Raw genomic sequence first — 13,746 nt, forward strand, 5'->3', positions numbered from 1 at the left:
AGTACTTCTTAGATCTAAGTGACTGCATTCCTTTCATGAGCTTGGAATATTTCTGCTGTGCTATCTCACCATCCCTATAAGGTAGGTAGGGCCAGAGGAAGGAGAAATGGCAGGAAATCAATAGCTAGAGTCAGGGGCAGTCAGAGAAAGGCAGGAACCAGGGCCTCACCCAAACCCTCCCTACCAGGGCTCCTCCCTGGATCCAAGTTCCCCCCACATCCATTCACAAGGTGGTCTTCTGTGGGTATACTCCATTGCTGGGGGACAGTAATCATGTTCAGCCTAAGGTCACTCCAAGGTCCCACTGAAACAGGCCCATTCATCCTTTCCCTTACCTGACATACCTCCTTCTCAGGGAGTCTGTGATGTTGCCCCTGGTGGGTCTAGGAATAGGCAAAGGGGGATGGGGCCAAAGAGATGGGGTGGCAGGAACCGAAACTAGAACCAGGAGGGAAGGAGATGGCCCCAGCTCCCTAGGCTGGGCCAAGCCCCTCAGTCCCTTCTGTGAGTGCCCCTGTTGCTGATATAGTATGCTTTTGCTTTGGTCATCATGAGTGAGTTCTGTTAACTTCCAACACAGAGGCCACTAAGATGCATGTGCTAATCACACAGCCATGCGCTACTGCTCCAAGCATGCTCCTAGTAAAAGCATCACCAAGGAGCTGGTTAGACATGCAGACCTCAGGTCTGCCCACCCCAGCTCTCCGAACCAGGATTGGCTTTTTCACAAGATGCCCAGCAGATCTGTATAGGCTTTAACGTTTCAGAAGGAAGATAATAAGATGATGCCACAGGTAGCAACCACAGGCTCCCAGCTTCCCACAGGACAGAGAGAGGACACAGAGGAAAAGCCCCTTCCTCCCATCATCCCTCCTTCCTTCTCAGGCAGTGGTTCTCAGCTGGGGGGTGGGGGTGGTGTCTGAACACATGTTTGATTTTCACAACTAGAGGAGAAAGCTGCTATTGATGTTTAGGGGACAGAAGCTGGAGATGCTGCTAAACATCCTCCAATGCACAGGACAGCCCCTCTACAAAGGGGTACCTGGCTCAATGCCAGCGGTTCTGCTGTTTAAGAAACTCTGCTCTGAAGGCTCATCTAGTCCATGCTGAGTGCTCCAGGAACTCAGATCCCCGAGAAGGGAACTAGTCAGGCTATTGGCCACGACACAGGTGCTCAGGTGAAATATTCTCTCCTTGGTTAACCTGACATTGAGCCTGGCAGGAGATAAAATCTTTAGTCTATTTGATTTTTGAATCCAAGATACAGGTATATATAAAATATCATTCAACATAGACGACAGTTAAAAGCTATTCAAAGCACAGTGAAACCAGGTGCCATGCAGCCACCCTGACAGAGTAAAGCTCTGCTACCACTTGTATTCCCACACCCTTCTTCCCTGTAACACATGACCCCCAGAGCTTGGGCCAGCAGCCACACTTATGGGGAAGGGTGTGAATGCTGGGAAGCCATGGATGGCTTCACCACTATGAATGAGTATTCAGTAAGTGCCCAAGGTGTGCATGACACTGCCAAGCACCAGGTGGAAAAGGACTGAGTAAATACAAAAGAAATGGGCAGGAGGGGAGAAAGACCTACCTACCCAACTCTAAAATAAAGTGCTCTGCACACACAGCAAGCTCCGTGCACAGGAAAACAGTAAATATGTCAGGTGCTTTTTTTTTTTTTTTTTTTTCTTTTTTTGAGATGGAGTTCTGCTCTTGTTACCCAGGTTAGAGTGCAGTGGCATGATCTCGGCTCACCGCAACCTCTGCCTCTCGGGTTCAAGCGATTCTCCTGTCTCAGCCTCCTGAGTAGCTGGGATTACAGGCACTTGCCACCACACCTGACTAATTTTGTATTTTTAGCAAAGACAGGGTTTCACCATGTTGGTCAGGCTGGTCTCGAACTCCTGACCTCAGGTGATCCACCCGCCTCAGCCTCCCAAAGTGCTAGGATTACAGGTGTGAGCCACTGCACCCGGTCTGTCAGGTGCTTTTATAATAAGATGCTCAACTTCAATAATGGCAGACTCCTGGATCATGCATCCTGAGTCTATAAAGCTTTCTGATATTTGTCACCAACCAGGGGTAAAATGGGGAGACATTCTCAAGAACACACATAGGACTTGTTTGGTTGTGTTAACTACATGAGTTTAACAAATAGTAAAGATAGACAGGCTGTCTGTACGTTTTACATTTGTATTTCACCGTCAAACTCAGTACACTTGAGTCTGCTTGAGGATTTAATTTTGTTAATCCTGAATTAAAGAAGTTATCATTAGTGCTAGCACTGATTTATGGGAAAAGGAGGCTCAGAAGCTCAAGGGAACCATGAAAGCCCCCGAAGTCAGCATGTAGTTTGAAACCGAGCAAATCCTTTCAAATGGCGATGGCTGAGGGATGAGGTTGACTCTCATTGACTGCCCCCACTCCTTTTGGAGTGAGGCTCTAGCAGACCCATCCTCACCTTCAACCAAGGAATGCTGTTTGAATAAAGTCGACTAACTTAAAAAGCAAACAAACAAACAGAAGACTGTTACACAGATCATGCTGTCTGCCTGGGGATGGAGCCCAATATGTTCCTCTTTCAAACCTAAAATGAGAACCAGAGAGCTCCAGGCTGACCTCGGGGTGCATCCTAAGCCAGCAAGGGTCATGTTCTCTCTCAGCTAAAGTCAGTTTCTGTATTTTGGAAGATGTGGTCCAAACCAGATGGTTTATAAGCTCTGCCCCTGGGGAGGACTTACTATTTTTCGCTTTACAACCCCATTAACCTTCCTCCCCTCCTCCCAGATGGGACTTGTGGGGAAGGTGTCAAAGAATGCATCTGCTCCAGCCCTGCAGCCATCACCTTCCTCTGGGGGTTCTTGAAGAACGCAGAGCTGTGTGGGCCCATACCTGAGCCTGAGTCTGGGTTGGGATGTCATAACTGTTAACAGGCTGCCTGGACTTTGCTCCAGGAGCCACCTGTCAGCCCAAAGGCACTGAGCTCTCCTTCTGAAACTAATCCAGCATCAGGTGCTGATGGAAAGCATTACATAACAATTTAATAACAGCAGATAAATTGAGGGTCAAGGTTTGAAAGAGGAACGTATCAGGGCTCCATCCTCAGGCTGTGGGAGTGGAGCAGATGCATTCTTTGACACCTGCCACTGGACTGTAGACTGTGTTAACATCCAGAAGTTGTGCAACTGTGGTGTGTTTGCCAAGTGGCACCAGGTTAGTCTGGGAGTGAGGTTGCCTTAATACCTCCCAATCTTGGAATACTTTTGCAAGCCCTCTACCCACCTCTGAGGCCTAATGGTCTTTTATTGGTGGAGTATCCTGTGCTGAATCTATTCATAGCCATTCATGCTGTTAAAGGTGATTTTGCCACTTTCCTTGTGGCTGGCTCCTATGCCATCTCAGGGACTGGGGCAGGCAGAGAGCAGTATGTAAGAGAGTATACTGTAAGCAGTATGTCAGGCTGTTTGCAGTGCCATCTACTAGCTCAGAATCCCATCATCTCCTCCTAAATCCCCATCTACGATAGGCTCAGATCTTCTTTTGTGTCTGGGATAGTGCCAGGTACATTTTCACAAACTACCCTCCACCCAATGCATTTACCCTTCCCACCTCTGCTGGACAGAGGAGCTGCCAGACACAGCCGAATGACTTTTTTGGATCCATGATGGCAGGAAGAAACTTTAGAGCAGCCAGTAAAGGGCAGGCACCCTGAAAATAGCCCTCTCCTCAGTGCGAGGATGACATGCTAGGAGCGGGCATTAGGGAGTCGTGAGTGATGGTGCATGCTCTGGGACTCTGCTGTCACTAACGTGCGGCACTTTACTTTAAAAGCACCCTCTGCATGTGCACAGCGGCAGGCCACACCCCGGGGCATGTGTCCGCCCCTCCTCCACACCATATCCAAAATCCCATGGTGCATGTCAATGTCAGGGTACAGGAGGCAGAGGCAGCAAAGGTGGAAAACAGCAGTCCAGAGAGTCCAGAGGCCAGGATAAAGACTCTGAAGAGCTCATGCCTCTCATTTCTCCTGCAGGCCACAGCAAAGGGCATCCTTTTGCCTTGTATTAAATGTGCCAGAGGAGATGAGGCCACCTAAGAAGGAAGTGCCTGCGGCCCAGGGAGTCCTGCATGCCCTCAGGCCTACCTGGTAAAGTGAGGGGCTTCACCTGGAGCGCTCTGGAGGCTTTGAGGCCTCTACTGTCCCTCACCTCCACGATGAGATGGAAACTGCCAGGGAAACATTCCACGTAAGAGAATCAAGCTTTGCTGGCACTATTTCAAAACAGGATGGGGAAAACTATGGAGTAGGAGGAGTGAGAGCAGAGCCTGTCCTTTTGGTGGTGACCCTCTCCGTAATGCCCCCACAGTCTCAAGGCCTGCAGGGCGATCTTTCTCCCCCCGTCTCCGAACCCACTGGCTGCTTCTCATTCTGCAGGGGCTATTCACCACCATTGTCCCACCAGGTCAGCGTCTGCTCAAGCGCCATGCTGCACGCTCTATCCCGGTGTTTCTCACAAGACCCCTGGAACGTGCATATCACTCCCACGGGAGGAAGCGAGGCTCCCACGGCTCACATGGCTAGCTCTTGTTCCCACACCTGGCGCAGAGCCAGGAGCCTCACCTCCTTCACCCCAAGGCCAACATGTTTTCATCCACAAAGCCTGGACTTTCCCCAAGGCCTGCTCACCCTACTTTATTGCTTTCCCCTCATCAGCCCCTTTGCTTGGATGGCTGCCTCTCCCAAACAAGACGGGGTTGGAGAAGTCTTGTATAGATCACCCTTGACATTAGTGACTCCATCTTAGAAAAAAAATGCCATCTTACATTTCAAAAGGCATCAAGCCAGCAGGGTCCAGCTGTTCACCTAATCAATAGAGACAACACTCAACCAGATAAGGGCATAATCCTTTACTATCAGTCTTCACCAGAGGACTCAAGGGCCATAAAACGAGCAGGACTTCACCGGCTTGACACGGCCATCTTGACAGACCCTGTCTTGCTGTCACTTGTAATCAGCACCCAGCATCTGCCCAAATCAAAGACTCGTCCTTGCAAGACATTGATGACCATCTGGATGTGGCCAAGACACTCTCCTTGTCCTTGGAGAGTCAGACCTTAGACATCACTGTCCTTGGTCTGATTTATTAACCTCTTTTTTCTATTCCCTTTTCTCATGATGTTAAATGTTACTTTGTTTGATGTAGAATGTTTAATTTATAACATTTATGTGCTGATGAAGTATACTATGTATAGTTTACAATATTGACTGACCTGTGGAGTGGCTTGAGTCTGTGTGCTCTGACTACTGAGTTAGCAAGAAGTCTAAGCAGAGTTGCCTCCTTGGGAATTCCATGTAGCTCATGGCTTTTAGGATTGAAGTAGCATCAGTAATGGCCGGGCGCAGTGGCTCACGCCTGTAATCCCAGCACTTTGGGAGGCCGAGGCGGGTGGATCACGAGGTCAGGAGATCGAGACCATCCTGGCTAACAAGGTGAAACCCAGTATCTACTAAAAATACAAAAAATTAGCTGGGTGTGGTGGCGGGCGCCTGTAGTACCAGTTACTCAGGAGCCTGCGGTAGGAGAATGGTATGAACCCAGGAGGCGGGAGCTTGCGGTGAGCAGAGATTGCGCCACTGCAGTCCAGCCCGGGTGACAGAGCCAGACTCTGTCTCAAAAAAAAAAAAAGAAATAGCATCAGTAAAAACCTGACCTTATGGAAAGACACAAATGTGCATGAACCTGGTTATGTCTGACCTTGCACTGCTCATGACACTCCTGTACTTGGGCACCCTTTCCCATACTGTCATTCTTGTTCTCTGGAGATCAAAAGAGACCTCCCAGACAATTGCCCATCCGTCTCTGGGGTTCACTACCATCTGAGCTTACAATGAGGCTGTAGACTGCTCAAGGGCCCCCACCCAGCTACCCTCAGGTTGCACTGTGACCTATTCCTTATGTTTTCCTTGACCCTCAGATCAACAGTACTTCAAGCAAGGTCAGTAGCAAGGCTACCTGCTGTGTCCTGCTTCAAAGTCCAGTTCTGTTGTGGAGAAGAGGGTGCCATTAGCAGACATTCTGAAGCTCTTTGAGGGAGAAATCAGGAAATACTAAAAAATGAAGGGAAAAATTTGGTGAGATCAGCCCACCTACCCACCCTTCCCCAGAAGATGTGTGTGCTCATTTCCTGTTTTATATTCTCAGCCCTTGGAACATTCTCAATGCATCAGGATGCAGTTCAAATGAGCAGTTATCCAATTTAATCACTCTTGAATCCAGAAACTTCTGGCTCTGTTGGTCTGAGCCCTGGTTGACCACACCCTGAAAACCTGGTGAGTGGATCCTGTTCTAACTACAGAAAGTATATAAAAGGCCCCTGTCCAGGCAGGCTCTGCTTCTGAGTCCAGTCTTCTTATCCCTATCACTGTGTTCTCACTTCTACTGGACAACTTCTGATTTTGATTCTATGCCTTCGCTTTAACCAACACTGTTTAAATACACCTACTACCCACTAGGTAATAGGACTATACCAAAGTGAGTAAGATCTGTCACTACCCTTAAAAACAACTTACAATATAGCAGGGTGTAAAATGCACGAGCATCACTTATTGAAATGACTAAAGGAACAAGGGACAAAGGTGAACTGAGAATGAAACGTAGCAGGGCTTACAGTATAGCTCGGAAGCTGGTTTAGGGATACAGAAGAGCTGTTTTTATATCTAATTCCTGGCATGTGGCCATTGGGAAAGTCCTTCCTACATCTCTGGGTAGTTGAGAGTCTTTGTAGTCCTTGGCTCCCAGCCCAGCTCTCTTGATGACACCCTGCCCGGAACTCCTTGATCTGATAGGAAAAGACGGGTTTATGTGTACAGCCCACTGAGGGCCAGCCCATAGGAGGACTGTGCCTGTGCCACCCATGGCAGCTCATCAAGATTGCTCTGTTTCTCCCACACTGGAGTCAAGAAAACAGGGGAAGAGCCTGGATCAGAAGAGCTGAGTTCACGGTCCAAGTTCTTTTTTTTTTTTTTTTTTTTTTTTTTGTGAGACAGAGTCTGGCTCTGTCACCCAGCCTGCAGTGCAGTGGCGCTATCATGGCTTACTGCAGCCTCCGCCTCCCAGGCTCAAGCGATACTCCCATCTCATCCTCACGAGTAGCTGGGACTACAGGTGTGTGCCACCACACCTGGCTAATTTTTTTTGTATTTTTTGTAGAGACAGGGTTTCACCATGTTGCCCAGGCTGGGCTTGAACTCCTGAGCCCAAGTGATCCACCTGCCTCTGCCTCCCTGAGTGCTGGGATTACAGGCATGAGCCACTGCATCTGGCTTAAGCTTTGGTCCTCACCACAAGGTCTGGGACAAGTGCCTTTCTTGCCTATAACTTAGGGCTGATACACCCAATTGCTCCTTCATGTTATTGAGGATTAAATGAGAATGCATGCCGTAAAATATGACAGATCGCAGCAACGCTAGAGACTTACATGTTTATATTCATTTCTTCCAAAGGGCTTTAAGGTTAGAAGGTTTCATTATTTCCTGCTAGGATGAGGGATGTTCTATCCTCAAGGCCTTAGATCTCTGGATCAGATCATCAGTGGAGGTTTTGCAACCACAGCCACAGCCCCTGAAGTCTAGAATCAAAGGAAACACCTGCCAAGGTTTCCAACCCAGCGATTTGCTGTGTTATGAGTGCTGCTGAGCTTCCAGTACAAGAAGCGAGTGTGCACAGAAGATAGATGAAAGGCCTCCTTTGAGGCCAATATAAGGTTTTCAAGCCATTTTTAAATGTTTCCTTTTGTTTATTATTTAATAATGTTTTTCTAGTTGTAATGAACATATTTTATGCAAAACCAAGGCAGACAGAAAAGTATAAAAAAGAAATGAAATATGCCACCTATTAAATCTCATTTTGGTGATTAGCCTTCTGTTCTTTCCTATGCAAACGTATACCCTCCATAAATAGTTGGATGATGTTATCATCAAAATTATAAAATCTGTTCCTTGCATTTATATCTTGAGCATTTACCCCTATTCTTAAGTCTTATTTTACAGGCTGGTTAGTTAACGATGGCACAGCATCCTACTACAGGGGTTTATTTTACTAAATCATTCTTGCTGATCATTTAGGTGTTTTCTGCTCATTTTTAAGGGGAAATATTTGGGTGATGCCACAGAGCACCCTTCTTCCAGCCCCACAAATTGTGCAAGTACCTTGGCAGTACTCCCAGATGTGGGGTTTAAATCCCAAGCTCCCCATTAATATGCCAGCTCATGGCCTGGCAGCAATTGCCTAGGCCTGCAGCTGCCCACACACAGAGCCGTCCTGTGTCTTTGAGCAGAGGCTTCCCTACAGAGAAGCCTCGCATATCCATAAAGCAAAGCCTGAAGCTACATATGATAGAACAACTGGGTTTTAGAGACTCGTGGGTTGGGGAGGAGATTTACTACATGTATCTGAATCAGAGTGTCCTTCCACATGTGTTTTGAAATGCTCCAGGAGCTGGGTCTCCAATTCTGGTTGGTCCCAAGCATGATAAGGTCTTGGGATACAGAGAAGACAGATAGGCCCTACGCTCCAAAATCTTATGGTCAACTGAGGGAACAAAGGTTTGGGGAGGTGCTCCAAAGGGGATACATACAGGATATGATGGGAACTCAGAAGGACTTTTAGACTCATCTGTAATACAAGAGTCACAAATTAGGGTAGTAAATTAAGTTTGGTAACTCTGGAGCCAGAATATCTGGATGTGAATCCTGATTCATCACTTTCTAGCCATGTGAGTGCCTACAAAGAGTAATAATACCAGGGCATGCCTCATGGGTTATCATATAAAGTGCTAGAACAACGCCTGGCGCATAGCAAGCTCTCAATAAATGTTAACTACTGCTGTCCCCTTAGAAGGGATCCATGAGGGAAAGGGCTTCATTTTATTCACTCCTATATCCTCAGTGACTAGCATATAATAGATGCTCAATAAATATTTGTTCGATGTTAAATATTGGGGTTTTCTTCTTGTTCATTTCCCATCTAAGTAAGATCAACATTCCCACCTTAGAGAATCTTAAAAAAGCAACAACAAAAAACCGTCCTGCAAAACATTTTTTAAAACTCTATTTGAATGTGATAACGCTAGACTTGGCTATAAAATCTTCTCCAGTTGGGCCCACAGTCTCAACAACTCATGCAGAAAGGAAAAAAAGGAAAAAAGAAAAACAGCAGCAGATAAAAAGGATGTGGAGAACTGTAGAACTAGGCACACGAGAATTTTCTTTTTAATTTCGATTAAGAGGGTGATTTCCTGGAATCTTGATATTTTTTTTCTTTTTAACACCAGGCTAATTTCTTTTTTCTCTGAACCTAAGAGCTGTGTTAATGGGAATAGCAGTTTTGTACTTAGAAAGGAGATAATATCCAAAGGCTAAAAATATTGTGTCATGTGGCCATTTGCCAGCAACTCAGCAAGGCTCTCTGTAAAACCTGGCATTTTCTCCCCCTTTTTAAAGGCTTGTTTAATCAAAGCTGCTCCCTTGATATTCATTCTTGGAAAACAGAAATTAAATGGAATGAAAAGCAACTGCAGCCCCTCGCTGCCCCCAGTCCTGGCTAAGAAAAGTCCTGAGTAATCAGATCAATTCAGTTAACAAATGCTTGTCAGACAAGCTCTCTGGTTTTCCTGCTGGGAATATTTCTTTACCACCACCCCAGGTTTCTCTATTTGCAGCCCCTTTGCAGCTAGGTTTGCTCTCAGACACAAAAGCTTTAGTTTGGAAGACAAGAAGCCCATCCTTCCTGTCCCATTCACCCTTGATCGTGCCTTGGTGTAGGGAGAAAGGAAGGTGGGAGGGAGCTGGCCCAGTTTCCAGAAATGTCAGGCTCCCTGGGGTAACAGGGGAATGCCACCTCCAGGCTCACTTCCCCACTGCAGTCGGAGTCACAGGCCAATGATTCAACCTGTGCCACTTTGCAGCTATCAGTTGCTTTCAGGCCTGCAGTAGAAACAAACAAGAATTCAGCCTCTTGTCTTTTATAGAATAGAGGAGTCAACTACCAGGCCACCGCGGGCCGAGTTTCCAGAGGGAAAGACCCTTATTCTGCCCACATCCAGGGAGTGTCAATGGCTCCACAAGCCACTGAGTACATGGCCCCAAACCCACTCCAGAGGGCCAGAGCACTCAGGACTGTGGCAAGTTACAAATATGTTGCCACATTCCTATATTTTTCAATGGAAGCTGAATATTTTGTAAAAGCCTCAATTCCTCTCTTTGTTTTCCCCTATTCCACCCTTGTCTCAGCTCAGAGGTGGGACGTGGAAGAGGAAGGAGGGAAGAGTGCCTAGAAGAAAAAGACTACCGTTAAAAAACTACCCACTGCAAGCCCTTAACGTGGCTCCTGCTTGTGGTTCATTGTTCTGAGGATGAGCTAAGTGGGTTACAGGCAAGTACTTGAATGTTTTTAAGAAGAGACACGATGACAAATGCAAAACGCTGTTATTAATGTAATCCTTCACCGATAAAGCTGCAGATCCTATGCCCTCACACTCTGTCATTCTTTTTCCATAATCGGCCTGGGTTCTGTGCTGCAAGATTCAGGCTTTGCTAATCTTAATAACAATGATTCCCATCTATTTGAGAGTGTCTCTCTCAATATACAAACAGCCAGCAGTGACCACATATTTGGAGTGGGAATTGTCCAATACCATTGCTTTTTCCTTTTATAAGCATTTTAACAAGAACCTGGAGTAGAATGAGGAACGCCTTTTGCTAAGACTTCAGGTGGTGACTCCTGAGTTGGCAGGCAGATACCAGGGCAGCTGAATGAGTGGGGCAGGTGGGGGTGTACGGTGGGGACAGGGATGCTGTCACTCAGAAAAGAATGGGGTGGGAAGCCAGTGGCAGAACTTGCCAGAACAGAGTAGAAGGGAGTTGGGTCAGGAGACCTGGGTTCTCACGGAGTTACCTGGCCCCTCAGTTCCCTCCCTCATCCAGAAATAAAGTACTGCTCAATAGACCTGAAAGATCCCATCCAGCTAGGACCCTTGACAGGGGCAGGTTTGGCATATGATGACCACTTTATTCACAGGAAAACAAAAACTCACAACCGGCTGCCACTTCCTAGAGCCATGAGCAAGATGAAAATAGAAAGAGAACAAGGGCCCCTGCTGCCCTCCCAAAAGTCCAGGTAGTAGCTAGGTTATTGCTCTTTTAATTTAATCCTTTGTCTGCCCTGGTGAAGACAAAGCACATTGCATTTTATGCAAAAGCCCTTCCTCAATGGAAAGGCCAAGAGAAAGCCCCTTAATGGAGAAATTGCTGCACTAGATCATTTTGCCTCCAGCTGAGAGATTGATTAACATCCTGGGAGTCTCCAAGGAGGCTCTTCTGCAGTCACGGTGGCCATTTCCAAGCAGAGGGGGAAGCAGAGAGTGTGGGAGTTGATGGGAGGAGGGTGGTCTCAAAGAGCCTCCTTCAGGGAGTGGAGAAGAGGTGGGGGAGTACCCAAAGAAGAAATGCCAGTAAATATAATTATTCACTTGCAGATCATCCTTCTCACGTTCTGAGCCCATTATTAATGCATACCTCCAAGCTCTACCCACATGCCCACCACAGCACAGAAGGTACCCAGGGAGGGGTAACCAATGCTAGATCTAAGCCTGTGCCCGGCCAATGCATTAGCCACTACCCTCATGTATGTGTGACTATGAGCATTAAAATGTCGCTGGTCTGCACTTAGATGATCTGTAAGTGTAAAATGCACATGAAGTTTGAACACTGAGTATGGGGAAAAAAATGCAAAATATCTCATTAATCATTTTATGTTGACTATGTTGAAATATTTTGAATATACTGAGTTAAATAAGCTATTAAAATTAATTTCACTTATTTTGTTTTACTTTCAATGTGGCTACTAGAACATTTAAAATTACATATGCAGCACTCATTTCCGGCTCACGGTATAGCTTCATTGGACAGAGCCGGTGCAATATCGAACAGTGTTGGTCCAAACAACGTACCAGCACATGCCTTTTAAATTTCACTAAAAAGAAGGGAGCAAATACAAGTGGCTTCCAGATTAGTACCTATTTTACATTTACTGTGATACAGTTTCATTTTATTAAGCTGGAGAAGAGTTGTAAGATTTGTCATTTTAAAGGGGTTGAGGTTTCAAAATGCATCCTAGAGCTATTTTTAAAAATCCATTATTTATTCTCTAGTTGCTGCCACCAGCAGGGTGACTCGTAGACCCCACCAGGTTAAGATGACAGACACAAACCAAGCCTAGGTCACTTCAGGCATGTGCTTTGGTGTGTTGTTAAAGTCTGTCCCTGTTCGTTCAGTCCAGTGGTTCTCGAAGTACATGATACATCAGAATCACCGGGGAGGTTTGCATTCAAACTCAGCATTCTCATGCAATGTCCAGGAATCTGCATTTTTAAAATCAGCCTAAGTATATTCTAATGCCTGAACACACTTCTAAAGCCTGCAAAACACTTTAAAACCAGTGTTTCCATTGGGTGTGGTGGCTCATGTCTGTAATCCTAGCACTTTGGGAGGCCAAGGTAGGTGGGTGGCTTGACCCCAAGAGTTTTAGACCAGCCTGGGCAACACAGCAAAACCCTATCTACAAAAAATACAAAAATTAGCTGGGCATGATGGCGAGCACCTGTAGTCCCAGCTACTTGGAAGGCTGAGGTGGAAGGATCACCTGAGCCGGGAAAGTTGAGGCTGCAGTGAGCCGTGATTGCACCAGTGTACTCTAGCCTGGGTGATAGAGGTGAGACCCTCTCTCAAAATAAACAAACCAATGTTCCCAGCCTTTTTCACCAGAATAATTGCCTCAGATATTTGCCAAATATGCAAAATTGTTCTCAGACAATGCAGAAATGCAGACTCAGACTCGAAAACTGCAGGAGTGGGACTTGGAAATTTTGGGAGATGATGTCACAAACCAGCAGTCCTCAACCCTGGCCATGCATTAGATTCCCTGGGGGCTTTATAGTCCTGATGCCCAAGCCATATCCAAGTCCAATCACATCAGACTTTCACTAGGTGGGATTTAGACATCTGTGTTCTTTGAAGTTCTCCCAGTGGTTTCAATTTACAGGCAAAGTTGAGAAGCACAAGTTGGTCAGTAGCAAATTAACCCACCTCCCTTCTACTTTTACGAAGTTAACTATATCATTTGCTTCTACTTAGTACCCCCAAGCGCCCAGAATAAAACGTCTAAGTACAAAGGCCATAATACGTTATGTCCTAAACTGTTATTACCTTTTTCTAATCTGAGAAAGTTTTCTTCCAGATTATGTCCACCGCTCCTGCAGGCTGGCTGTTGACTTTCTGTACAGCTGTTAGTTCCAGCACAGGTGTTAAATATTTCATTAACAATTTCTGCTGCAACTCTGAGTACCCCCTCCCCAAACAACTCCTCAACTCACTGCAGAAGCCACAAGCCCCTGCAGCTGCTCTCAGAACGCTTTTGATGGCACTACATTTTTTTTTCTGAAGGGAGCGACACCTGCTGCAGTTGCTTCCCACCTGGGCAGCTTTCCTTCCTCTGAAAGGGTAACTGCCTGATCGATGAGGTGTTTTTAAAGGGGCCATGACCTTATTCTGTCTGCATAATTTGAGAGATACATTTAAAGTGGAGATTTTAAAACAAATATATATTTGTCTTCACAACTGAAATTCTTTCCAATTTGCCCCCACTGGATCCTATACAAACTTTACAGTAATTGTCATACTGA

General features: G+C 46.2%; 1 protein-coding gene across 1 annotated transcript in view; it reads right to left on the bottom strand.

The window, feature by feature from the left end:
- Positions 1-13,746, bottom strand: part of LOC105475888 (cadherin related family member 3) — a 113,825-nt gene that overhangs the window by 80,576 nt on the left and 19,503 nt on the right. The window contains 3 exon segments of the mRNA XM_071094128.1: positions 1,961-1,983; positions 4,151-4,233; positions 6,021-6,115. Of these exon segments, the coding sequence (XP_070950229.1) occupies positions 1,961-1,983; positions 4,151-4,233; positions 6,021-6,115 (201 nt within the window).

This window comes from Macaca nemestrina, chromosome 4 (assembly GCF_043159975.1).
Source record: "Macaca nemestrina isolate mMacNem1 chromosome 4, mMacNem.hap1, whole genome shotgun sequence".
NCBI lineage: Eukaryota > Metazoa > Chordata > Mammalia > Primates > Cercopithecidae > Macaca > Macaca nemestrina.